Here is a 27,859-nt window from a genome sequence, read left to right as displayed (position 1 = left end):
GCGGAAGCCGAGCTTTAAGCCTCTGTGACGCGCCACAGTAGCTGTTGAGCTTCGTTGACGCCCTGGGAGTCGTTTGTCTTCCGCACTCGTCAGGTACCGATGCGGGCTCCTCGCTACTGCGGCCCTGGCCCGGGCCGGGCCGTGCCGCCCCGACGGCAGCCGGCAAGGCGGTGGTCGCGGACCGGTCTCGGGCGGGGTTCCAAAGAGCGGGCCTCAGCCGGAGGGCAAGCGCCGCCTCTGCGTTCCGCTTACTCTGCGGGCGGCTCGGACCCGGCCGGCCTGTAACCACCGGCTGGCGCGCGGCCTCGGTGGGCAGAGGCACGGCGCATCCCCTACCCAGAGGCCCAAGTCCTGGGTTCCCGGCTTAAGAGAGGCGGGCGATGGGGGCAGGAAGCAGGGAGAGACTGTGGATGTGGCACCTCCGGCTGCCAGACCGGGTGGAGCCGGCCGGCCCTCTCCTCGTGGCCTGTCGGGGCCGGGCCTGCGCCCCATCGGCCCGCAGCCCCCGAGCCTGCGAAGCCTCTCGCGCCTCGGGGTTTCCAGGAAGAAGGAGGCCTTTGGGGCGCCGGGCACAGCGGGCATCCTCGGTTCCTGGGGTGGGCAAGGAGGGTACGTTCTGGGTCCAGGGGGCTGCACAGTAAACGGGTGGCTTTGGTCAAAGGGCGGAGGCACTAATGGGGAATTTGAGAAGGGGTCCTTCTCCCCCGGGCATCTCAGGGGTCCTGCGGCTAAACCTGTCCATCTCCCCTCCCCCGACCCCTCTTTCCCCGGCCTTTGTCCAAGTAGAAAAATTACACAGCAACATCCAGGTTAATTGGATGGTGTCAAGGAATTGGGACCAACAGGACTTTCAGTATGGAGACCTCATTCTTAGAGTTATTTACACACATTGCTGAACATCAGTAAATTCTTGGAGCTCTTGTCCTCAGTGACCTATGGGCGCCTCCTTTTGTCGCTCTGTATCTTACCTTCCTGGTGTTCCATTTTACCTCAGCTAAATTAAGAGGGAAAGCAAGAGAGACTTTGGAATGAAGTGGCTTTACTTTAAGGAATTATTAGTCTCCCAGTTTTTCTCAATTCTAAAGCTCTCCTGGAGTTGTAAGAGTTCCCGTAGGAAAATTGGTGCCTGTGGTACAAGGAGTAGGGCACTGGTCCCATATACTGGGGTTGGGGTTCAAGCCAGACCCAGGCCAAAACCGAAAAAAAAAAAAAAAAAAAAGATTATTAGTTTTGCCTCCCCTCTGCCAAAGAAAAATCCACTTTAATTAGTAAAAATTCTTTTTTTTTTTTTTTTTGGCCGAGGCTGGGTTTGAACCCACCACCTCCGGCATATGAGACCGGCGCCCTACTCCTTGAGCCACAGGCCCCGCCCAGTAAAAATTCTTAAAAGGCCATTTTTTTTTTTTTCTCAAAGCAACTGTTCCATGTATTTTCCCTGTAGTCTGGCTTCATTACAGTTATTGTGCGCCTATTTTATGCCTTTTACTGTGTTCTTTTGAAGATGGGTCAAATCTCATCCATTTTTAAATAGTGATGAATGTACAAAATTTTGGAGGTGTGTGGAGGGTGCGGTGCAGTTGACCCAATCCTATTTCAGAAGTAATGCTTTAGTTGTTTGCCAATGTTGCACTTGAGTTGTATTTCAGCCAGAATACTGATTACGTTAAAAACAAACAGTTCTTGTTGCCAGAATTAAAAAAAAAGGTCTATATTTGTGAATGGTTACCTCAAGAAAAGTAAATATTTGACCAAAATAGCAAATCAAATTTACTCAAGTTGAATATTTTAAGTGGCTTTTGGATGACTTTACATTGATATTTGTTTAGAGTAATTTAAGTAAATAGTATTTGATAGTTAGTGTAGGCTAACTTACCTCTCTTCAAAATGCAGCCTTTTATCGAAATTGTGCTGATAGGACTGGTAAGATGGGGGAGGCAGTAATGGTAGCCTCAAGGACTGTTAATTACGAGGATTATTAAAAAACTTCAGTGTTAAAATTTCACCTTGTCAATAGTAATTTGTTATCATTTCTAGGACCTAAGTGTGGGCTTCAGTTAAATGTATGACAACAGCCTGGAACATATTATATTGACCTTTAGAGGCCATTAATCTAATGAAGTGAAATTCTGATGAAAAGATTAGTTATTCCAGATGAGGTGAGAGGAATCACTGCCTCTTAATACTTAATAGTTAGACTCAACATGGTTAGAGAGGTGAGTTCACAATCTTTCTTGGTCACTTGCTACTACCTTGACTCCCTCTGAAGTCCTAAGTGTATTTATTTGACAAAGAAAATGTTGGCTGGAACCATCCTTAGGTTCTAGGGATGGAAAGTGAATGTTAAGACACAACTGTCCCTTTTTTTTTTTTGACCGGGGCTGGGTTTGAACCCGCCACTTCCGGCATATGGGACCGGCACCCTACTCCTTGGTACCCTACTCCTTGAGCCACAGGCGCTGCCCACAACTTTCCTTTTAAAAAAAGTTATAGAGTATAGTAGGGGAACAGGCATGAAAACAAGTGTCCTGAAGTGTTAGAACTGGTGACAAAAGTCTGCAAAGTCTGCAGGAGTCTTCAGGAGGGACTCAGGCGGCAAATTCCATAGGGGAAGGTGAAAAAAGCTAGTGTGTATAGCATTTATGCACAGAAAAAAGTCAGTGGTTATGAAATTGCAAGTAATTTTCTTGCCTGTGTTTTCTAATTTTTTATCAACAGAAAAATTTTATTTTTTAAGAAAAACCAGTTTAAAAAAGAAAACATGGCACAGTTGCTTTTTATATTTCAGAAACTGGCTAGTTCGCTTGTGAATTTAAGGGCAGAGGGAAACTAAGGGTGGCCATTTCATGCTGAGTGTGGAAAGTACAATCTACTCCCTTAATCCTAAGTAATGCTTCAACCTCATTTTACAAATGGGGAGACTGTAGCTCAGAAAGAGTTACGAAACCCAGAGATACTCTTTAAGAGGCAGAGACAGAATTTAAATCCTGATCTCCAAGCTCCTTTAGTTTTCCATACTGTTTTAAGAAGAGGAAATTATTGATGTTGGCTATATTTAAGTCAATCTTGTTTCTGTTCTAATATTTCCCATCTAGGGCCAAGCACAGTAACTTGAACACTGGAAGGTTCTGTAATAGAAGTGTGTTTATGGGATTCTGGTACATCATGATGCATCCAATGCTAACCTTTCTCAGTTGAATTAAACATCCAGACTCCATCGTTAATAGCCTTAAGCATGAGAATTAGTAATGTTTTGAGTGTTACTGTTTGTCACTAAGTTATAATTATCTTGCCTGAGTAAATAAATGGATTTTTTGTTTCATTTCTGCTGGGAATTAGCTGAACAAATAACTCTTATATAACCTGAAGAGTGTTGAATTTACTTAATTCAAGGTTCTTTTCACTTGCGGTCTTTCATATTTAACTTAAGATGCTATTCAGAGAGGCGCCTGTGGCTCAAAGGGTTAGGGCTCTGGCCTCATATGCTAGAGGTAGCAGGTTCAAACCTAGCCCTGGCCAAAAAAAAAAAAAAAGATGCTATTCAGAGGATTTTAGTAATTTTTTTTTTTTTTTTGTGGTTTTTGGCCGGGGCTGGGCTTGAACCTGCCACCTCCGGCATATGGGACTGGCGCCCTACCCCTTTGAGCCACAGGCGCCACCCGATTTTAGTAATTTTTTAATATGCCATTTTTTTTAGACAGTCTCAAGCTGTCGCCCTGGGTAAAGTGCCATGGTGTCATAGCTCACCACAACCTCCAACTCTTGGGCTCAAGCAATTCTCTTGCCTCAGTTTTTCTGTTTTTAGAAGAGACTGGGGTCTCCCTTTTTGCTCAGGCTGGTCTCAAACCTGTGAGCTCAGCTATCCACCCACCTCAGCCTCCCAGAGTGCTAGGATTACAGGCATGATGTCATTTTTTTTTTTTTTTCTTAGTCCTGGGTACTGTGAAGTCACAGAGCTGTAGACCTTGATGGCAAAATCATCAGAAACAGAGGAACTTTTGAGTGTGATCAGCATAATCAAGGCCACACTTCCTTTATGGAAATGACTTCTACTTTCCCCTAAACTTACTCTTTATTTTCTCAAAACTTATCAAATCCTTTCTTTTTCTCTTAGTTTTGTTTGTTACCTAAGCTTTCTCTTTGTTTAATGTGACAACCCTGGCAGACATCCAGTTTCATTTTCAATAACTTTTTTTTCTGATTAAAAGTGTAATTCGTGATCTTGTAGAATATGTGGAAAGTATAGAATAGTAGAAATATGTCCACAATGACCTTTTTTGTGCCTTTCCTTACAGTTTTTCCTTATATTTTTGCATAGTTGAACATCCTATATATATGATTTAATTTTCTTCACTTAATTCTATCCTAAAACATATCTCCATGTCATTAAAATTTTATTTTAGGGCGGTACCTGTATCTCAGTGGTTAGAGTGCTAGCCACATACACTGGGGCTAGTGGGTTCGAACCCCGGGCTAGGGCCTGCTAAAACAACAACGACAACTGCAACAACAAAAAATAGCTGAGCATTGTGGAGGGTGCCTGTAGTCCCAGCTACTTGGGAGGCTAAAGCAAGAGAATTGCTTAAGCCCAAGAGTCTGAGGTTGTTGTGAGCTGTGATGCCACAGCACTCTACCCAGGGCAACAGCTTGAGACTGTTGTCTCGGGAAAAAAAAAAAAATTAATAAACATTACAAAATAAATAAAATAAAATTTTATTTTATATCGCACTAGTTATGTCGAGCCATTTCATATTGTTGAACATCTTTTATGGGTGAATGTTTCTCTGTATTCCTGAGTATTTCTTTTTAAAAGAGCTTGGGAGTAAAGTACTGTTTGGGTACAAACATGTGTAAGGCTTTCATATGGCTGTGCAGAGTATTGTCTATGTGATATTGTGGACTATATATTTCATCTTCAATCCTGTTTCTGCCATGCAACTTCTAAAATCCTGAGAATCTCCAAAATGTTGTCTTTTTGTATGCTAATGAATGACTGGTGGCTGGCTGTCCCTTGGCAGTTTAAGAATGGGATCTGGTCTCTGGAAAGATCCGGTCCAGATTAGAGGTTTCGGACTTTCAGCTCCTCCCTCCAACCTCCCTAAAGGGGAGAGGGACTCAAGGTTAAGTTGATCTCCAGGGGCTTAATCGATCTTACCTACATATTGAAACCTTCCTAAGAGGCCCAATGGGACAAGGTTTTGAGAGCTTCCAGATAGCTGAACAGGTGTAGGATCCTGGAAGATAGCACACTCAGGGAGGGCATGAAAGCTCTGGCCCCTTCCCCTATCCCTTTTCCTTTATTTTATTATTATTATTTTTTTTTGTAGAGACAGAGTCTCACCGTACCGCCCTCGGGTAGAGTGCCGTGGCGTCACACGGCTCACAGCAACCTCTAACTCTTGGGCTTACGCGATTCTCTTGCCTCAGTCTCCCGAGCAGCTGGGAGTACAGGCGCCCGCCACAACGCCCCGCTATTTTTTGGTTGTAGTTTGGCCGGGGCTGGGTTTGAACCTGCCACCCTCGGCATATGGGGCCGGCGCCCTACTCACTGAGCCACAGGCACCGCCCTATCCCTTTTCCTTTATAATAAACAGTAAACCAGGTCATGGGAACTGCAACTAGAAGCCAGTTGGTCAGGAGTTCTGAGGCCCACACTTGTAACTGGTGGGAAGAGGGGAGAATGTCTTGTGGGATTGAGCCCTCAGCCTGTGGGATCTGACACTATCTCCAAGTACATAGTGTCAGAATTGAATTGGAAGATACCCAGCTGGGGTCTGCTCAGAATTGATTGGTCCCTTTGGTCACAGAGGTCTTCAGCATGGATTGTTGTGTTGGTGTGAGAGCAAAGGGAAAAAGTTGTTCCACACTCACAGCCCGAGAGTGTTTTATAGCAAAAAAAAAAAAAAAAATTTTTTTTGAGATAAGAGTCTCAAGTTGTCGCCCTGGGTAGAGTGCTGTGGCATCACAGCTCACAGTAACCTCAAACTCTTGGGCTTAAGCGATTCTCTTGCCTCAGCCTCCCAAGTAGCTGGGACTATAGGCGCCGCTACAATGCCGGATTATTTTTTGGTTGTAGTTGTTGTTGTTTGACAGGCCCGGGCTGGATTCAAACCGGCCAGCTCTGGTGTTTGTGGCTGGCACCTAGCTGCTGAGCTACAGGCACCAAGCCTTGATAGCAAAAATTAATGCCATTTTTTAGTTGGTCAAACAGAATTAATTTATACTGAATAGAGCATAAAGAGCCCAAGAAAGAAATCATAGATTAATGTTTCAGATGTAGCAGTAATTTGGGGAAGTTTTGTGTAGAACAATCAGTTTTGCTAGCAGCCACCTTCAGTGTAACGGTTCTTTATATTACTTTTGTTTTGGGTATAGATACCCCTTTGAGATAAAATCTGGTGAAAGTGTTATGGACCTTAGAAAACTATACCTTTGGGCGGTGCCTGTGGCTCAGTGAGCAGGGCGCCGGCCCCATATACCGAGGGTGGCGGCCGAACTGCAATAAAAAAAAAAAAAAAATAGCCGAGCGTTGTGGCGGGGGCCTGTAGTCCCAGCTACTCGGGAGGCTGAGGCAGGAGAATTGCCTAAGCCCAGGAGTTGGAGGTTGCTGTGAGCTGTGTGACGCCACGGCACTCTACCGAGGGCCATAAAGTGAAACTCTGTCTCTACAAAAAAAAAAAGAAAACTATACCTTTACTTTACAGTTCTGCATTTTATTTCAGGGGATATTGAACTCTCTGAATACTGTCCCAGCATCTCTGGATAAAAATCTGTATTCTAGTCTGAGCTGTGGGAAGAAAGGATTGTTGGTAAGTCTTTGGCAAAACTTGTACTGGATTTTGTTTAGTAGTTTCAAATTCCTGAACATATTGGGTAGTGCCAAGTTGAAAGGCAAGTAAGCCAGGCTGCAAGTGTTAGTTTTGCTAGTTTGGCAGCTCACATCAAGAGTGCTGAGAGATCATGCCTGGTTTGACTTGTCATTGAAAGAGTTTTGTTGAAACATGAATTAACTAGCCTATTAAAAAATAAGTATAGATGTACTAAGTATGCCTAGATTTTAGCAACTTTCTCCTTGTCTTAAATTTATCTTTAAACTTTTTTCCCCTCCCAGATGGGATTCCTGTGCTCTCTAATTGCCTTTTTTTTTTTTTTTGTAGAGACAGAGTCTCACTTTATGGCCCTCGGTAGAGTGCCGTGGCCTCACACAGCTCACAGCAACCTCCAACTCCTGGGCTTAAGCGATTCTCTTGCCTCAGCCTCCCGAGTAGCTGGGACTATAGGTGCCCGCCACAACGCCCGGCTATTTTTTGGTTTTGCAGTTTGGCCGGGGCCGGGTTTGAACCCGCCACCCTCAGCATATGGGGCCGGCGCCCTACCGACTGAGCCACAGGCGCCGCCCTAATTGCCTTTTTTATTTAGTTTCTTTCATAGCTTACTTTTATGGCTTATGATTCTTAATGCTAAATTTGATACAAAGAGGTATATGAAACCCTATGGCAGGGGCTGGTTTTAGGGCTGGAGGCAACTGGAGAGTGTCACCAGAACTCTGAAAACATACACAAATATTTGGGAGTACATGCAGGCATGTTTAGTGGTGGTTTTATTGGTAACATTCATACAAGTAACTTATTGTTGTTTGATGCTCTCTAGTTCCCACTTACCTTTTTCTCCTTTAAACAGCTTATCTTGGGGATAAGTTTCATCAAATTATTGTAAACTTTGGGGGATAAAGTTTCATAGAAACAACCATCTAGCAGAATAGGTGTTTCTTTTGGGAATTGCTTTTGGAAATTTTTAAGAAGATATTTTTATGTTTATATGCTTTTTTGTTGAACTTGTTGCTAAAGTTCTTTAAAGCTATTATAAATCATAAAACATTTTCCCCTAATTTTTTTTTGCTTTTCACGTTGGTTATGGTAAATTTGACTCACAGAATGTTTAGATATTTGTGGCTAACAGATTTTACCTTTTTATGGTTTGTCTTTGGTGTTAAACTTTTCCCATCTCCCAAAAGTCAATTTTTTTCCTATCCACAGCTGTTCTTTCTCTTTTAGGATGGTTCATGTTATTTTTGTAGAAACCAAATTCTTAATTGCTTCACTATCCACATACAAGGACTGAATAGTTCTTAGTTCTTGTGTCTCCTACCCTGTGACTAGTCTGTAGTAGCAACTGCCCGCCACCATCATGTTGAGTAGTATTGGACTGTGGTAGATACTCAACAAATACAGTAGAACCTGTAAGTTGACCAACTAAGGGATTGTAACAAACTGGTCAACATGTGGAGGTGGGCTGGGCGCGGTGGTTCACACCTGTAATCCTAGCACTCTGGGAGGCTGAGGCAGGTGGATAGATTGAGCTAATGGGTTTGAGACCAACCTGAGCAAAAAGTGAGACCCTGTCTCTACTAAAAAAATACGAAAAAACTGAGGCAAGAGGATTGCTTGAGCCCAAGACTTGGAGGTTGCTGTGAGCTGTGATTCTACCCAGGGTGATAGCTTGAGACTCTGAAACAAACAAACAAACAAAAAAAGAAACCATACGAAGGTGGTCAACATAAGGAAGTAGGCCTACTGTGCTGATGGCACACATGTGGTGCACATCTGTTCTATGCAAACTAGGATCAATTTAAGGAGGTGGTCAGTCAACTATGGAGGTTCTGCTGTAGTTGGTGTGCCCATCAACTCTGGAGAAACTCTCTTCCTGTTTGATTGAGATAAAATCTTACTCTGGTTCTCAAGGTGGCCTCTCACCTCCGTCTCCCAAGTAGCTAGGGCTGCAGGCACTCACTACTGCACCTGGCTCAAGATTCTCACTCTTAATGCCCTCTCTTTTTTTTTGGACAGATCTGTGGTTTTCCTGCTTGAAGGATACAATGTTTTCCAAACTAGCACATTTGCAGAAGGTTGTTGTGCTTCCTCGTGGAGTTCATTCTTCAGTGGCTTCTGCCACATCTGTTGCAACTAAAAAAACAGTCCAAGGCCCTCCATCCTCTGAGTACATTTTTGAAAGGGAATCTAAATATGGTGCTCATAACTACCATCCTTTACCTGTAGCCCTGGAGAGAGGAAAAGGTATATTTCATATTAATCCACACCCCTTTTTTTGCTTGAAACCTTTCATAAAAATTCGTTGTGTTTTTCCAGAAACATTTAGTATCTGTTAATTCAACCTGTGTGTAGTGTCTTGTGCTGCTGTGTCAGGTGCTGTGGGGGACAACAAAGACAAACTCATTCAGTCTTTGTCATGGTGTGCCTCACTAAGGGAATGTGAGAAAATAAGGAAAGTAATGTTGCTGTCACTTTTCTCTTTTAGCTTTTATTTTTGCTTAAGTTTAGACATAAACAAAGGTTGCAACAGTGGTGCTAAAAATTTCCTCTTGCTCTTCACCCCGCTTTCCCAAGTGCTAACATTCCACAGCCTATTTTTTTTACAGCTTTTTTTTTTTTTTTACCATATCCTCTTTCTGTCTTCTACCACCCCCTCATATGCATTTGTTTTTTGAACTGTTGAGAGGAGGTTGCAGACATGACACCTCTTAACCCATAAATGCGTAGTGTATCTTTCCTAAAACACAAGGACTTTGTCTTTTATAATCATAGTGTAATTATCAAAATTAGGAACTTAACACTTGACAATAGATAGCACCATTATTTAACCTAGATACCCAATCCAGATTTCATTTGTCCTCCCTCCCTCCCTCCCCCGTCCCTCCCTTCCTTCCTTTCTTTCTTTACTTTTCTTTCTTTCTTTTTTTTAAACAATACGAAGCCTTAGATTGTGAGTTGCATTTACTCGTCAGGTTTGATCTTTTTTTTTTGCTTGAAACCTTTCATAAAAAGTAATTGCTTTTGTATTTTCTTTTTTTTGTGGTTTTTGGCTGGGGCTGGGTTTAAACCCGCCACCTCCAGCATGTGGGACCGGCACCCTACTCCTTGAGCCGCCCTATATTTTCTTTTTTTTAGAGACAGAATCTTACTTTGTCACCTTCAGTAGAGTGCTGTCGCATCACAACTCACAGCAACCTCTAGCTCTTGGGCTTAGGCGAGTCTCTTGCCTCAGCCTCCCAAGTAGCTGGGACTACAGGCACCTGCCACATGCCTGGCTATACTTTTGTTGCAGTTTGGCTGGAGCCGGGTTCGAACTGGCCACCCTTGATATATGGGCCCGGCACCCTACTCACTGAGCCACCAGCACCGCTCAGTTTTTTCTTCTTTTTTTTAACAATACAAAGCCTTCAATTGTGAGTTGCATTCTTTGGTAAGAGCTTTCTTTGTCTTTTCAACCTTGAGATTTTTGAACCTATACAGGCCTCTCCATTGTAGAGCTGCTATTTTCAGTTTTGTATTAAGTATCTTGTGGCAACAGAATGTGAAACTCTGCAAATGTTCTGTTAGACATGGAATTCTACTTAACAGTTTTAGCATCCATTAATGATTCTTGCTTGAGTAAATATGGTAGTTGCCAAGTAGTGATTTAATCAGATCTGCAATTTGAAATAACAGCTGTAATCAAATGAAACTAAAGTTTATTACTTAGCTTTATGCTAGAAGATGACAATTCACATATAACAGTATTTATCTTACACAATCATTAATCTGTAATTTATTTGGGCCCAATTTGGGCCCATTTCTTCTTCTTTTTTTTTTTTTTTTTTTAAATTTCGGTTAGAGACAGGACCTTGTTCTGTTGCCCAGGGTAGAGTGCAGTGGCACAGTCATAGTTCTGTAACCTCAAACTCCTGGGCTCAGTTTGAGGTTACAGTGACTCAGCTCTGGAGTAGCTAGGACTTATAGCTACCATACCCAGGTAATTTTTTTAAAGTTTTTTCTAAGGTGTTGCTTATAAATTCATATAAATGGATTCAAATAATTTATGTCTGGCTTCTTTCACTTATCCTCATGTTTTCAGGATTTATTCATTGATGTAGCCTGTGTTAGGACTTCCCTCCTTTTTATGGCTGAATGATATTGTATCATGGGGCCAGAGCACATTTTGTTTACCACAGCCCTCAGAGGGAGCGTGAGATGGTATCTCACTGTGGTTTTAATTTGCATTTTCTTAACACCTAGTGATCTTGAGGGGCTTTTCATGTGCTACTTAGTGATTTGTATGTATCCTCTTCAGAGAAGGATCTATTCCAACCTTTTTTTTGTTTTGTTTTGTAGAGACAGAGTCTCACTGTACCGCCCTCGGGTAGAGTGCCGTGGCCTCACACAGCTCACAGCAACCTCTTAACTCTTGGGCTTATGTGATTCTCTTGCCTCAGCCTCCCGAGCAGCTGGGACTACAGGCGCCCGCCACAACGCCTGGCTATTTTTTGGTTGCAGTTTGGCCGGGGCTGGGTTTGAACCCGCCATCCTGTTTTTTTTAATTGGGTTATTTGTCTTTGTTGATTTGGAAGAGTTCTAGATACTAGATCCTTACCAGATACATGATTTCAATTGTTTTCCCCCATCCCATGGGTTGTTACAGTCTACTACTTGTGATTTTTGTCTGTTGTGTGTAACTAATCTGGCTTTTAAATTCTAATTTTATCTCCTAAATGTTTAGAATTATATAAAAGTTTTACTCCAGAGTTTATAATCCTTTTGTGTTATTTTTATTAAATGTGTATTTGAAGCTGGACACATATAATTCTTAATATTCCTTATAAACCAAAGTTTATTATGCCTGAGCTAAAACAAGCCTTAACTATAAATATGTATCAAGTAGAAGTTCACATATAGGCATTCAGAAGGCTTGCTAACAATCGTAAGCTTTGGGCTTTATGTCATGTAATTTTCTAACATTATTTTCCTTCCTTATATATTTTAGGTGTTTACCTATGGGACGTAGAAGGCAGAAAATATTTTGACTTCCTGAGTTCTTATAGTGCTGTTAACCAAGGGCATTGTCATCCAAAGATTGTGAATGCTCTAAAGAGTCAAGTGGATAAATTGACTTTAACATCTAGGGCTTTCTATAATAATGTACTTGGTGAATATGAGGAGTACATTACTAAACTTTTCAACTATCACAAAGTTCTTCCTATGAATACAGGTAAAGCATTTCCTTTTCTGTTACATACCCAAGAAAATAATCTTTTCATTTTCTGATAATATAAAACATTTTTTAAATATGATGAAAATTTTCCCCCATATAGGAGTAGAGGCTGGAGAGACTGCCTGCAAACTAGCTCGGAGATGGGGCTATTCCGTGAAGGGAATTCAGAAATACAAAGCAAAGATTGTTTTTGCAGGTATGTGAAATGAAACATTAACTGCTATGATTTATTGATGAAACATTTCTAATATGTTTGCCTGCTATGTGGTATGTTATTTCCTGAACATTTCATAAAAATTTATGAGGGATTTCTTTTTCTTGGTTTTATTTGTAAGTTATTTCTTTTTTTTTTTTTTGTAGAGACAGAGTCTCACTTTATGGCCCTCTGTAGAGTGCTGTGGCCTCACACAGCTCACAGCAATCTCCAACTCCTGGGCCTAGGTGATTCTCCTGCCTCAGCCTCCCGAGTAGCTGGGACTACAGGCGCCCGCCACAATGCCCGGCTATTTTTTGCTTGCAGTTCAGCCGGGGCTGGGTTTGAACCAGCCACCCTTGGTATATGGGGCCCGCGCCTTACCGACTGAGCCACAGGCGCCACCCCTAGTTATTTCTTTATGTATGAGATTTTTCCTTAATTCTCTACTCTCTCCTTGAAATGAGTGTCTCTATTGTTTGACTTCTCATCTGGTGATCAGATTTTTTTTTTTTCCATAGCAGGTTTTTAGGTAATTAGGTAGTCTGGTTTGCTAGTCAGGTGGTAGGATCAGGTGAAGTTAGAGTGGGGCCAAATGTGGGATGTGAGGTTTGAGTCTTGCTATCAGATGTGCTCTTTTGCAATGGTCGTCTTATAAGAATTGGGAAGAGGAGGTCTGGCATTGCCTTTGTTATACTTTAGGACTAGTTAAGAAGAATAATTTGAATTCTGATTAGGGAGACTAACAGTTAATTAGGAAGAGGTAATCTGATTTTTGGATTGTTTACGTTCAAATGGTAGTCTCTGACCTTATTTTTAAGCTTTAATTAAAACAATTTTTTTGTGTGGAGAAAATGTTCTCCTTATGTTGCCTGGGTTGGCTGGAACTCTTGGCCTGGGGCCACAAATCAGGTTTGTAATCCCAGGATTTTGGAAGGTCAAACGGAGAGGATTGCTTCAGGCCAAGAATTTGAGACCAGCCTGGGCAACATAAGGAGAGCCTGTTTCTACAAATAATAAAAATTAAAGATAACTAAAAAAACCCCAAAGTATGCATATATTTGCCAGTGTACAGGGTCAGACTTCATTCTTGTTATAGTTAAAATCATTAAATATTCTGCCTTATGAATGAATACAATTATATTATAAACCCCATAGTATACTATAATCCAGAGTTCACCTGATGTCAGAAGTAATTGGCATTTGGGATGACAAATTAGTATTCCCCAAGAAGAAATCTTTGCAGAACTCTGTAACTTGCCATTGTAAAATCTTGCAAACAAAAATGGTATTTTTGGTGATTTTCATTCTTACAAACTGTGTCCAGTCTTTTCCATAGTAGCAAGGGTTGCAAATACGTTATTGCCTGAGTATTGAGAGAAGCTGATGAGTAAGTGGGGTAGAGACAAAGGAAATCCATCCCTGACGGTAAGGGCCTTGTGCCTGCAGGGCGGGCCTTGGAGGAGGAGAGTCTAGAGGTGAGGTAGGGGAGAGTAAATAGGCTCATGGTCTAATCAGTGCATTTTTCTTTTTTTTTTTGAGACAGAATCTGACTTTATCGCCCTCAGTAGAGTGCTGTGGCATCACAGCTCACAGCAACCTCAAACTCCTGGGCTTAAGTGATTCTCTTGCTTCAACTTCCCAAGTAGCTGGGACTACAGGCGCCCACCACAATGCCCGGCTATTTTTTCAGAGGCGAGGTTTCTCTCTCGAATTTTTAGAGGCTCAGGCTGGTCTTGAATTCCTGAGCTCAGGCAATCCACCCTGCCTGGCCTCCCAGAGTGCTAGGATTACAGGCATGAGCCACTGTGATGCTGGCGTAGTGCATTTTTCTTAAACAAGCCTCATCAAATCAATCAATCAATATTCTGTTGTTTGTGGAAGAGTAAAAGGCAAGATTACTCTTAGGTGAGAGATGCAGGTGAAAGAGGCTTTGCAAGATAGTATTTGGAAATGCCATAAAGCTATAAGTACAATAATCTAGTACTGAGTTAATTGAGGTGTGCTAGCAGAGATGGCAAGAAGATAGGAAAACATCTAAAAAAATCCTTATTTAGATGAACCCCTAACCTCTGTTATTCTATATGGCTGCTTCTTGAATTTAATCTAATCTGAAATTATCTAGTACACTTGCTCTACTGTCATTAGCATTAAAAAGAATTATTTTATTAAGGAAGGCAAAATAGAAAGTGTTTGTGTTGCCTGAGGATCTTTTCTCCAAATGTAGGTAGTTAGCTTGCATTGTTGGATATTTTTTTTTTTTTTTTTTTGTAGAGACAGAGTCTCACTGTACCGCCCTCAGGTAGAGTGCCGTGGCATCACACGGCTCACAGCAATCTCTAACTCTTGGGCTTACGCGATTCTCTTGCCTCAGCCTCCTGAGCAGCTGGGACTACAGGCGCCCGCCACAACGCCCGGCTAACATTGTTGGATTTTTAAAAGGAAGACTGATCAATTCTTTATGATATTCTTTTTCTCAGATCACTGTTATAAAAACATGTTCTCTAGAAAACATGCAAGGACACCTCAATTGTTAGGGTTTGGTATTGAGTTGGAATTAGTAAAAGTAAGTTGTCTATCCTCAGGGGCCATATATATTCCCATCAAGAGGCTCAGTAGAGAAGTTCCTAATGTCATAATTGCAAAGCCAGACCTAGTGGTCTTATGTCACATGAACCTTTATGAACCACGGTGTTTAATATCAGATTGTGCTTTAACAATGGAAAGCTCACTTGGAGGTTTACTAAAGCAAACCCTTGATTTGTCTTTAGTCAGACTTCTGCCCGTGGTATTTTTGGGGACACAGTGCTTATTGAATTTGGAGATTTCTTTGAAATAATCACTGTTTGTTTTTCCTTTCTAGCTGGAAACTTTTGGGGTAGGACTTTGTCTGCTATCTCCAGTTCCACGGACCCAACCAGTTATGATGGTTTTGGACCATTTATGCCAGGATTTGAAATCATTCCGTATAACGATCTGTCTGCATTAGAGGTACTTAACTAGTGTCGTGGGACATGGCCCACAGTAAATCAAGTTAACCCTGTTAAGTATATGAATGAAAAATAAATATGCCACATGACAGTAATGAAAATTTATTTCATTTAAGCTGAGCTACGATTTCAGACTTGTTTTTAGTAATGGTCAGTTAGTTTCCAACACAGGAAAAACTGGGTTCTGTGAATGTAATCCTAACGAGTGATCCAGCCACTTTGGATTTCTGTCCCTCGTAATAATAAACTTGAGTATAACCTGTTTAATTACTAGATTAAATTTCTGTTTTCAGGTAGCTTTTTAAAATTATGAAGTGGAAGACTTTGATTAAAAAGTCTTAAAATGGCTTTAAAAGGCCATTTACTTTACATTTTCTTTTCTTTTCTTTTCTTTTTTTTTTTGAGACAGAGCCTCAAAGCTGTCCCCCTGGGTAGAGCGCCATGGCATCACAGCTCACAAGTGATTTTCCCGCCTCTGCCTCCCAAGTAGCTGGGGACTATAGGCGCCTGCCAAAACGCCTGGCTATTTTTTGGTTGCAGCCATCATTGTTGTTTGGCGGGCCCGGGCTGGATTCGAACCCACCAGCTCAGGTGTATATGGCTGGTGCCTTAGCTGCTTGAGCCACAGGCGCCGAGCCAAGTTTTCTTTTTAATACATTTAAGTATTAGAAAATGTAGGATGGGGCCACGCCTGTGGCTCAGTGAGTAGGGCACCGGTCCCATATGCTGAGGGTGGCAGGTTCAAACCTGGCCTCGGCCAAACTGCAACAAAAAATAGCCAGGCATTGTGGCGGGCGCCCATGGTCTCAGCTACTCAGGAGGCTGAGGCAATAGAATCGCCTAAGCCCAAGAGCTGGAGGTTGCTGTGAGCTGTGATGCTATGGCACTCTCCCGAGGGCAATGAACTAAGACTGTCTCTACAAAAAAAAATAGAAAAGAAAACGTAGGATGGTGTAACTTAAACCTGAAGTATTTGGAGCTTCTGGTAGTTTAATGTCCATGAAAGATATAAGACTTCTGAAGTCAGAATATAAGTTAGTGTAAAAAATGAATTTGCATACTTACTCTTAATAGGGAAATATGTGGATATATAATTTCAGATTTCCAAGTGTGGTAGAAAGGGAGTTATTAAAACTTATTCCTCCTTTTTTGTAGCGTGCTCTTCAAGACCCAAATGTTGCTGCGTTTATGGTTGAGCCAATCCAGGGTGAAGCCGGAGTTGTTGTCCCAGATCCAGGCTACCTAATGGGAGTACGGGAACTCTGCACCAGGCACCAGGTTGTCCATGCGCTTGGTGATGAGGCCAAACTGGCTCCTACTTAACTTCTTTAATTTGTTCGAATTCTGCTGACAGGATAAATGCAAAGATTAAATCATTTTTTCCACTAGAGGGAGATGGTATTCTAAGAGCTTAAGAACTTTTTAATGCTTAGAAACCTGCATAGAAGCTGACTTTTTACTGTCTCTGGAACTCTGGCCAATACTGGCTCTAACAAGGTGGGGGTTGAGGAGAGAAATGAAGGTTGCTATTTTTCCTGTGGGAACAAATATGCTAATTAATTAACCTTGTTACATTTTCCCCTAATAGGTTCTGTTTATTGCTGATGAAATACAGACAGGATTGGCCAGAACTGGTAGATGGCTGGCTGTTGATCATGAAAACGTCAGACCTGATATAGTCCTTCTTGGAAAGGCCCTTTCTGGGGGCCTATACCCTGTAAGTTTAATGTCCAGCCTCTCTGTTCCCTGCTCTGCTGAAATATATCCCTCAAGTATTTTGATATCAATTGTTTGTGACAATAATGCTTTTCAGATGAATTGGTATTTCTTTTTTTTTTTTTTTTTTGTAGAGACAGAGTTTCACTTTATTGTCCTTGGTAGAGTGCCGTGGCGTCACACAGCTCACAGCAACCTCCAACTCCTGGGCTTATGTGATTCTCCTGCCTCAGCCTCCCGAGTAGCTGGGACTACAGGTGCCCGCCACAACGCCCAGCTATTTTTTGGTTGCAGTTTGGCCAGGGCTGGGTTTGAACCCTCCACCCTCGGCATATGGGGCCGGCGCCCTACTCACTGAGCCACAGGCGCCGCCCTGAATTGGTATTTCTAAGTCTACTGTAGGTCACCTGGAATTAAATATCTGTAATAAAAACATTTTAGGATTCTAGTATGTGACCCACTTGGTCAGTTTTCACTAAAGAATTGAGTATGCTTTGGTATTCACTATGGCATTTGATTTGGGTAGAAACATTACTTCAAAGGACTCGTGTAGATGCCGTTTTTTTTCCTAGTGTTCATGACTATTGATTGCTTAAGACCATGACCAGTGCCGAGGGTGGCGGGTTCAAACCCAGCCCCGGCCAAACTGCAGCAAAATAATAGCCTGGTGTTGTGGCGGGTGCCTGTAGTCCCAGCTGCTCGGGAGGCTGAGGCAAGAGAATCGCGTAAGCCCAAGAGTTAGAGGTTGCTGTGAGCTGTGTGAGCTTGCTACCGGAGGATGGTACAGTGAGACTCTGTCTCTACAAAAAAAAAAAAGAAACTGCAAAAAAAAAAAGATACTATGTTGCCCTCGGTATAAGTGCTATGGCGTCACAGCTCACAGCAACTTCAAACTCTTGGGCTTAAGGGATTCTCTTGACTCAGTGTCCCAAGTAGCTGAGAGTATAGGCACCTGCCACAATGCCTGGCTATTTTTTGCTGTAGTTGTCGTTGTTTAGCTTGCCTGGGCTGGGTTTGAACACACCACCCTCGGTGTACGTGGCCAGTGCTGTAACCACTGTGCTATGGGTGCTGAGCCGGCATTTGCTTTTATTTAAAAAAAATGTGTCATCTTCTCTCCCTCAACTCACCTCCCTTCCCACCACCTAGATGAGTCCTCCCCCCTCCCCTCCCATGTTTTCTGATTTTTTTTTTTGAGACAGAGTCCCAAGCTGTCACCCTGGGTAGAGGGCTGTGGCATCATAGCTCATAGCAAACTTCAACTCCTGGGCACAAGTGATTCTTTTGCCTCAGCTTCCCAAGTAGTTGGGACTACAGGTGCCTGCCACAATGCCTAATTATTATTATTTTTTTTGTCATTGTTGCTTGGCAGGCCTGGGCTGGATTCAAACCTGCCAGCTCTGGTGTATGTGGCTGGCGCCCTAGCTGCTGAGCCACAGGTGCTGAGCCTTTTTTTTTTTTTTTATTTTGGAGATAGTTTCACTTTGTTACCCTCAGTAGAGTGCCGTGGCGTCATACCTCACAGCATCCTTAAACTCTTGGGCTCAAGGGATTCTCTTGCCTTAGCCTCCCAAGTAGCTGGGACCACAGGCGTCTGCCACAGTGCCCACTATTTTTGGAGGTAGGGTCTTGCTCTGGCTCAGGCTGGTCTCAAACTCCTGAGTTTAGGCAATCTGCCCACCTTGGCCTCCCAGAGTGCTGGGATTACAGGCGTGAGCCACTGTGCTGGCGTGAGCCACTGTGCCTGCGCCAGGGCCCCCACCCTGTTTTCTAAGCATTTAAACAAAGCATTTTACCTTGAAATTGGAAAAGATTATAAATTACACCATTGCAAAAATAGTTTTTCTCTTTTAGTTCCAAAATTGTATTCTATGCTGTTGGAATGTGCCTGATGTGTTTGTAATGTGTTAGGGTATTTCTCAGGTTGTTACTCGTAGTTAGGATGGGAGACATAAGCTCTTGCTCATTGAAGCTTTATGTAAATTTAATATCAGCTTCATATAAATATTTGTGTTGCTGGTGTGCTAAGAATAAAAATGGTTAGGAGAAATGACATGGTGAATTCGCTGTCTTTCAGGTGTCTGCGGTGTTGTGTGATGATGAAATAATGCTGACCATCAAACCAGGGGAACACGGGTCCACGTATGGGGGCAACCCGCTGGGCTGCCGGGTGGCTATTGCAGCCCTTGAGGTAAATATCCGTACAGCCACCAGTATCTATTTCTTTAAGTAGGATTGAAGTGATTTTTTTTTTTTTTTTTAGAGACAGAGTCTCACTTTATCGCCCTTGGTAGAGTGCTGTGGCATCACAGCTCACAGCAACCACCAGCACTTGGGCTTAGGCAATTCTCTTACCTCAGCCTCCTGAGCAGCTGGGACTATAGGCACCTGCCACAACACCCGGAAATTTTTTGTTGCAATTTGTCCGGGACTGGGTTTGAACGTGCCACCCTCGGTATATGGTGCCGGCACCCTACCCACTGAGCAACAGCGCTACCTAGATTGAAGTGATTTTTAATTTGGGTCCACCCACTGGTATAATAAATTTAATAGGATTGTTAAATGTTAGGAGAACATGGTGGAGAGATTCCAGGAAGTTAATGCAGCTTTCACTGAGGAGAGTGCAGTCCAGGGTAGTGGAGCCGCAGTGTGCCAGCTCCTTATTTAGGCTGTTTGCACTTGCCAAGGAACAGGTTAGGAAGCTGCTCTGTAGCCTTGGCTGTAAAGATACCAGAGAACTCTTGGGGAGCCAGAGGTGGCAGTTCACCAAAGTTGAGTTAACCTAATCAGCCACTGTGTGAAATCCCTGGAGAGGTGTGTGGTGACCTGATCAGAGACGTCAAGGAAAAGAATCTTGACGTCAAGGGACCAATTCAAATGCCTAACAAGGCTTCAAGATCTCTATAAGAAACACTCCAACTTGTGCTCAAGGTTTTGAGACATGGGATGGCTTTCAGATGAGAATCCAGAGTGAAAGCCAGTTGTTGACTTGGACAGTCCTGCAGAGATTAAGCAGATTACTCCCACCAGTACTGAGCCCAGGAGTCCATGCTGAAGTCATTATTGCAGATACTTAAGTCAGCTGTTTTAATAAATTGATTACCAGTTGTTCAGGGGGAAAATAAGTAATTTAAATGTGGCTGAGTAGACTGGATCTCTCTTACAGGCTTCCTGAGTTGGCAGTCCCCTGAGGCTGTGGGCCTTTGTGCCTGGGCTGGCCTGAGAACTCTCACCCGGGACTTACTACTATCCTCTTTGCATAGCAAGCAAAACTTTTTTTTTTTTTTTTTTTTGCAGTTGTTTTTGGCCGGGCCGGGTTTGAACCCGCCACCTCCAGTATATGGGGCTGGCGCCCTACTCCTTTGAGCCATAGATGCTGCCCTGAGACCTTTTTTTAATTTATTTTATTTTATTTATTTTTTTCTGGCCGGGCCTGGGTTTGAACCCACCACCTCTGGCAATTGGGGCCGGTGCCTTAGTCCTTTGAGCCATAGGCACCACCCAAGAATTTTTTTTGTAGAGACAGAGTCTCACTTTATGGCCCTCAGTAGAGTGCCGTGGCCTCACACAGCTCTCAGCAGCCTCCAACTCCTGGGCTTAAGCGATTCTCTTGCCTCAGCCTCCCGAGTAGCTGGGACTACAGGCGCCCGCCACAACGCCCGACTATTTTTTGGTTGCAGTTTGGCCGGGGCCAGGTTTGAACCCGCCACCCTCAGTATATGGGGCCGGTGCCTTACCGACTGAGCCACAGGCGCCGCCCAGAATTTTTTTTTTAATGAGAGGCACAGTCTTGGTCTGTCACCCAGGCTGGAGTACAATGGTGCCATCATAGTTGACTATAACCATGAACACCTGGAGCTTTTGTGCCCCTCCCACCTTATACTTCTAGTAGCTGGGACTACAGGTGCACACCCCCATGCCTAGCTAATTTTTCTTATTTTTTTTTCTTTAGTAGATGGGATCTCACTGTGTTACCCAGGCTAGTCTTAAACTCTTAGGCTCAAGTGATCCTCTCTAAGGGGCCAGGATTGTAGGATTGAGTCACCATGCCTGGATTTTTTTTTTCTTCTTCTTTAGGTGTCAGTTTATAATGCTTTCACACTTATTCCTTGAGTGCCTGCCACAGGCAAGGAATTATGTCATCTATGAGGATGAACTTTTTAGGGGAAAAAATAAAGGACACCCTGGCAGTTTAAAAATTATGCTGGACATGGTAGCTTATGTCTGTAATCCTACCACTTTGGGAGCCAAAGCTGGAGGTCACTTGGAGTCAGGAGTTTGAGATCAGTCTGGACAATACAATGAAACTCCAGCTCTAAACCAATAAAAATATCAACCGGGCTTGGTAGTGTGGCCTGTAGTCCCAGCTACTCAGGAGGCTGAAGTGGGAGGATCACTTGAGCCCAGGAACTGAGGCTGCTGTGATTGTGCCACTGCACTCCAGCCTGGGCAACAGATCAAAATCCTGTCTTGTGTAAAAAAAAAAAAAATTTAGTCCATTGTTGTATTCAACCATTGACAGTATGTGAGTTGCATTAAACAAGTTTTAATCTTTATTTTGCCGTGATATCAGATTGATGGTGAATCTGTGACCAAAGCAAGGCTGTTTAAGAACTTCTGATAGCTGGGCATGGTGGCTCATGCCTGTAATCCCAGCACTCTGGGATGCTGAGGCGGGTGGATTGCCTGAGCTCAGGAGTTTGAGACCAGTCTGAGAAAGAAAGAGACCCCTGCCTCTAAAAAATAGCTATACATTATGGTGGCTGCCTGTAGTCCATCTACTTGGGAGGCTAGGGCAAGAGAATTGCTTGAGTCTAAGAGTTTGAGGATGCCATGAGCCATGACACCATGGCACTCGACTGAGGGTGACAAAATGAGACTCTGTCTCAAAAGAAAAAGAAAAAATAGTTGGGTGTTGTGGTGGGCTCCTGTAGTCCCAGCTACTCGGGAGGCTGAGGCAAGAGAATTGTTTGAGCCCAAGAGTCTGAGATTGCTGTGAACTATGACACCACCGCACTCCACCAGGGGTGACAAAGGGAGACTCTGTCTCAAAAAAACAACCCCCAGAACAACTTCTGTAAGTTGACCACCCAAGGGACTATAACAAATTGGTCAATGTGGGCAGCGCCTGTGGCTCAGTGGGTAGGGCGCTGGCCCCATATACTGAGGGTGGCAGGTTCAACCCTGGCCTGGCCAAACTGCAACAAAAAAATAGCGGCGTTGTGGTGGGCACCTGTAGTCCCAGCTACTGGGAGGCTGAGGCAAGAGAATTGCCTAAGCCCAGGAGTTGGAGGTTTCTGTGAGCTGTGACACCATGGCACTCTACCCAGGACAATAAAGTGAGACTGTCTCTACAAAAAAACAAAAAATTGGTCAATATATAGAGGTGGCCGACATAAAGGCATTGGGCTACTGTGCTGGCATGTCTGGTAATTGAAAATTAGGTAATGTGAAAATTTCTGGTAATGTGAAAATTAGGTCAACTTAAGCAGCTGGTTAATGTACGGAGGAGGTCAGCTACGGGACTTCTATTACATATATAGGCTTTGAAAAATAGAAATGAAGTTAAGTTACTCTAGTCTTTATCTAGTTCTGTTTTTCCTTTGCTTATAGTCCATGTTGCCCTCTTCCATGGAAGATCTTAACATTTTATAATTTTTCTTTGAATATAGGTTTTGGAAGAAGAAAACCTTGCAGAAAATGCAGACAAAATGGGTACTATCTTGAGAAACGAACTCATGAAGCTACCCGCTGATGTCGTCACTGCCGTAAGAGGAAAAGGATTATTAAATGCTATTGTTATTAAAGAAACAAAAGGTATGGAGATAAAATATTTTACTCAAGATTTTTTTTTTTTTTTTTTAGGAATGCCTAAAATACACTGAGTGTTTTAATGGGTTACTGCATTCTTCTGTTTGAAGCTGTTGACTGACCTATCTATTGACCGCATCTTTTAGGCAGAGTATTATATGATCTATGGTTATATTAATGGTATCTAAAGTAAAGCTCTTTCCTACATAAAGGCACATTTACCTAATTTGACTTCTTCTGTTCCTTTAAGACATTTGTTTCTCTTCTGTAAGTTAGTCTTGCAGTACTTGGAGATTTGCTATCCTTCTTTCCCTTATTTTGATACTTTATCAGTAGAGATTATAGGAGCTGTATTAATAATGATATGAATGACAGTGATGGTGTTGGTAATAAAAATAATACTAGCTGCCCTTAATTGAGTGTTCTATGTTTTAGTACATTGTTTGTAACCCTTTAAGCGTTCCTTGCTGGATTTTCTTGTGATAATCCTTTCTTTTGAAACAGTGTTTCTCAACCTTTTTCATCTCATGGTACACTTGAACCTATAGTTACAGTTCTATGGAACACTTAAATTACAGTGATCCAAAAAAGAAGTAAAAAAAAGAATATGCTTATTGTGCTTTGAACTTCTTTCCAAAATAATTTATTTATTTTATTTATTTATTTTTTTGAGATAGAGTCTCACTATATCACCATTGGTAGAGTGCTGTGGCGTCTTAGCTCATAGCAACCTCAAACTCTTGGGCTTAAGTGATTCTCTTGCCTCAGTCTCCCAAGTAGCTGGGACTATAAGTGCCTGTCATAACACATATTTTTTTTTGTAGTTTTTGGGTGGGGGCCGGGTTTGAATACACCACCTCCAGTATATGGGGCCGGCACCCTACTCTTTGAGCCACAGGCACCGCCCAGCGCCTGGCTATATTTTTGTGGCAATTGTCATTGTTGTTTAGCAGGCCTGGTCCGAGTTCAAAACTGCCAGACTCGGTGTATGTGGCTGGCACCCTAACCACTGAGCTGCGGGCACTGAGCCTTTCCAAAATAATTAATCTTTAAAAAAATATTTCCAAAATAATTAATCTTTAAAAATTTTCATTGCTAGGTGGTGCCTATGGCTCATCAGTGGGTTGAGTGCCGAGGGTGCTGGGTTCAAACCCAGCCCCGGCCAAACTGCAACAACAAAAAAATAGCTGGGTGTTGTGGCGGGCGCCTGTAGTCCCGGCTGCTTGGGATGCTGAGGCAAGAGAATTGCCTGAGCCCAGGAATTGGAGGTTGCTGTGAGCTGTGTGACACCACGGCACTCTACCGAGGGCGAAAAAGTAAGACTCTGTCTCTAAAAAAAAAAAAAAAAAATTTTTTTTTCACGGCACATCTAAGATCCTTTCACTGCACACCAATGTGCGGTGGCACACTGGTTGAAAATCATTGTTTTAAAAGCAATGATTCCCTTGGTTGCACTTTAGGATCATCTGGGATGCTTTTCAAAAAATAACCAAAGCCTGGTCTCATGGCACAGATTGTGCGTCAGGTCTAGGGTGGGCACAGCATCAGCAGGGGCTCTTACCAGTTTCTTCATAGTTCTGAAGTGCAGGCAGGGTTGAGGATGACTGCTGTTATATGTTGACTCTAGCTGTGTGAGCTCAGGGAGCAGACCCGTTTTAGGAATGTTTAGTGTTCATTGGGTTTTGAAGATTGCTCATTCTGTGTCTCTTGGTTATCTGTGTCATACCCAAGTCCTTGCTTTGCTTGTTCATGTGATTAATAAAGCAGTCTTTGTCTGTCTGTCTATCTGTCATCTTTTGATCTTTTACTTAGTCTTTTTCATTTATGAAAAACCAATAAAAACTATGATGTCTAATCATACTATTGAAACCTAGTTGTGAGGCCAGGTGCCGTGGTTCATGCTTCTAATCCCAGTGCTTTGGGAGTCTGAGGTGGGAGGCCAGAGTCTTGTTTGAGACCAGGAGTTCGAGATTAACCTGAGCAAAAGCGAAACCCCTTCTGTACAAAAAAACCAGTAAAATTAGCCAGGCGTGGCAGCATGAGCCAATTTCCCAGTTGCTTAGGAGGTTGAGACAGGAAGATTGCTTGAGCCTAGGAATTTAAGGTTGCACTGAGCTGTGATGAGCCTCTGCCACTGCACTGTAGCCCTGGTGACAGAGCAACACCCTGTGTTAAAAGAAAAAAAGAAAAAGAATAAGAACAAAGCAAGCTTAAAGCCCCCCGCCCCCCCTTTTTTTGGAAAATGTATGAGGTATATGGGAAATTTTGTTACGTGTATATAATGCAAAGCTTCCTTTCTTGAAGCAAGTACTGGGAATTCTATTTTGCCAGGCAAGGGGATGTTTAAGCATTTATCTTTGCACGTACATGTTTACCATTTTTCTTTAGATTATGATGCTTGGAAGGTGTGTCTACGACTCCGAGATAACGGACTTCTGGCCAAGCCAACCCATGGTGACATCATCAGGTTTGCTCCGCCACTAGTGATCAAGGAGGATGAGATTCGAGAATCCATTGAAATCATTAACAAGACCATCTTGTCTTTCTGAGGGCTCCCGCTGGAGGGAGCCTGCTGGAAATGTGGTCTAAAAGCTCTGCTTCTAATGCAGGCACATTTCACTCCTACATGTCTTCAAAGACTTTTTTGAACTATATATTTTTTTCAGTTGATACATAATAGAATGACATTTATGAGCCTGCAGTTTGCTGTATAACATAAAAGAATGTAATGGCATCTATATTCAGTGTAAGGTTTCTATGTGCATGTAATCTATATATAGACAGCCATTAAAACAAGTCCTTTGGTGTAATTTATATACGTTTTTATAATTTCTTTGCTGATATAAATATTTCATATTTGAAAGTTATCTTTGAGCTATTACATAAAGGGCTTGATCAACCTTATAAAGTTAAATCATTATATTTATTTGAGTGTAAAAGTATAGTTAGAATGAACAATACTTGATAGCACAACAAGGTGACTGTAATCAACAATAAGTTGGGGCATAATTTAAAATAACTAGAAGAGTGGAATTGGAATGTTCTTAACACAAAGGAAAACGTTAAATGCCTGAGATGATGGACATCCTAGTCACCCTGATTTGATTAATACACATGGTGTGCCTGTACCCTGTAAAGATACGCAACAGTTACGTACCCCTAGTAGTTAAAAATTAAAAAGTTGAAATCACCGTAATAATCGGATTTTAGGAAGTGTTAATGGTTAAACGTGGAGGAAATACTAGTCTTAAGTGAACTTCTATTGGCTAACACCAGGTGTGCTCTACGGATAGCATTATTTTGAATTAAGGATTAATGTTTAACCTTTATAAATTATATTCTAAGTGCTAGATTATAATTTGTAAAAAAAGTTTATTTTTAATGTTTCTCTAAATTTAAAATAAAGCTCATATTTTTAATGCCTAATTTTGTCATCAGTGTCAACCTGAAAGGGAAGATCTGAGGCACAATTAATGCGAGAGTTTGTGCCAAGGTTGAGAACCACATCGCCGGTTACCTTGAAGATGCTCCAGAGTAAATGGAGAGACTCCATTTTTTTTTTTTTTTGCTACCCTCGGGTAGAGGGTAGAGTGCTCAGTAGAGGGTAGGTTAGCTCCACTTTGCTACCTTCGGTAGAGTGCAATGATGTCAGAGCTCACAGCAACCTCAAACTTGTGGACTTAAGTAATTCTCTTGCCTCAGCCACCCAAGTAGCTGGGATTACAGGTGCCTGCCACAACGCCCAGCTATTTTTAGAGAGGAGGTCTTGCTCTGGCTTAAGCTGGTCTCCAACCTGTGAGCTCTGGCAATCCACCCGCCTCGGCCTCCCAGAGTGCTAGGATTATAGGGGTGAGCCACTGCACCTGCCGAGAGACTTCATTTTTAAAGAAAAGTTGGACATATCAGAAGGGGCGATTACAGAAGTTTTTCATCGGGAATTCTCATTTGTTTGTAGAAACCACATCACTTTATGCCTCCTCAGAGTCACTCTCATAGCAAGAGGCTTCAGAGGCAGTTATTTAGCTCAAGGGGGAGTGCATTCTGGTGCCTCTCTGGGCCTGATAACTGAAAAGGGCTTAAATTCTTCAGATAAAAAGTTTCCTCTTTCCCCTCCCACATCAGTGTGCTATTACTCCAGTCTGATGGGTTTCCTCACATTTTTGAGCCCTGAAACTGTTCTGACTCTGCATTATTCCATGTATTTTCTAAGAGCATTTCAGCTTGCTGTGTCAACGTCTAGAAAAATTGAAATTACAAATAGAAAATACAAGTCTCAAAATAATAGTCTTTTTTCCTGTGCATATACTCATTTATCATTTTATTACACTTATCCCTTCTATATGTATATGGTGTTTTGCAGCTTCCCCCCCCCCTTTTATTCAAAGAGAATATTTGGGGTGTTTTTCCATGTTGGTGATGTATGTTTTTCATTCTCAAATGACTAGTACTTCATCATTTGTGGGATATATTATAATTTCATCTCATCAGGGGACCATTTGACTTGTTTCAGGGTTTTTCTGCTTCAAATAAAGCTGTGCCTGCTTTATATTTTTGCATAATGGTGTGTGTTTCTGTGGAGTAAATGCCTGGATGTAACTTGCTCTTCAGAAGGAATGAAGCTTTCAATTTAATTGTATCAAATTGTTCCCTGCCTCCCCTCACGGTTGCCGCACCCCCGGCATCAAGCCGTGGCGGGATGGCTCTGTCCGCGTTATAAAAACTGTGGTAAGGCGGTGAGTGCTCCTCGGAGCGTTGCCCCCAGTCCCCCTGGCTTGCGACAGCAGCGCATAAGTTGCCTAGCATGCCTTTTAGTGAACGTAGGAAGTCATGAGGTGCGGCATAAAAGCCTAAGAAACTTTTACCCTGAAACCTGTCTGTTCAGTTGAATGACTGATTATTGCCTGATTGTTTTGAGAAACTAAGAATAAACACAGTGACTTACTGATCCACAATTAAACACAGCAAGTATGGCTGTGCCAGACTCAGTGGCTCCAAGAGAGCCTGTACAACAGCACGTCCCCACCATAAATGTCAGTGAATTGAAATAGTACATCGAGAGAATGCAGGCACGGCAAACAAGATGTTCCAACATGACACCTCCTGCAGT

General features: G+C 42.5%; 1 protein-coding gene across 3 annotated transcripts; it reads left to right on the top strand.

Moving 5' to 3' along the window:
• OAT (ornithine aminotransferase) lies at positions 1-27,319 on the top strand. 3 transcript variants are annotated; one of them, XM_053584151.1, is made up of 11 exons: positions 1-93; positions 6,720-6,806; positions 8,844-9,071; positions 11,815-12,039; positions 12,143-12,238; positions 15,099-15,226; positions 16,381-16,503; positions 16,814-16,942; positions 19,019-19,132; positions 22,614-22,758; positions 25,141-27,319. In XM_053584151.1, the coding sequence occupies exons 3-11, from the start codon at positions 8,873-8,875 to the stop codon at positions 25,299-25,301; spliced, it is 1,320 nt and encodes a 439-aa protein (XP_053440126.1). In that variant the 5' UTR covers positions 1-93; positions 6,720-6,806; positions 8,844-8,872; the 3' UTR covers positions 25,302-27,319. The 3 variants fall into 3 exon arrangements, with proteins under 3 accessions (XP_053440126.1, XP_053440128.1, XP_053440127.1); XM_053584152.1 differs by lacking the exon at positions 1-93 and adding an exon at positions 1,338-2,213; XM_053584153.1 differs by lacking the exon at positions 6,720-6,806 and having other exon boundaries at positions 31-93.
• The last annotated feature ends 540 nt before the right edge of the window (positions 27,320-27,859 follow it).

The sequence above is a fragment of the Nycticebus coucang genome, chromosome 3 (assembly GCF_027406575.1).
Source record: "Nycticebus coucang isolate mNycCou1 chromosome 3, mNycCou1.pri, whole genome shotgun sequence".
Lineage (NCBI taxonomy): Eukaryota > Metazoa > Chordata > Mammalia > Primates > Lorisidae > Nycticebus > Nycticebus coucang.
The sequence above is the reverse complement of the archived record's forward strand: the minus strand, read 5'-3'. Positions and strand labels throughout refer to the sequence as shown.

Excerpts from the sequence above, each read along its gene's own strand:
- OAT (XM_053584151.1), top strand. The coding sequence starts at position 8,873 with ATGTTTTCCAAACTAGCACATTTGCAGAAGGTTGTTGTGCTTCCTCGT. Across the intron at positions 9,072-11,814 it reads AGCCCTGGAGAGAGGAAAAG|GTGTTTACCTATGGGACGTA; the intron begins GTATATTTCATA and ends TATATATTTTAG. Across the intron at positions 12,040-12,142 it reads AGTTCTTCCTATGAATACAG|GAGTAGAGGCTGGAGAGACT; the intron begins GTAAAGCATTTC and ends TCCCCCATATAG.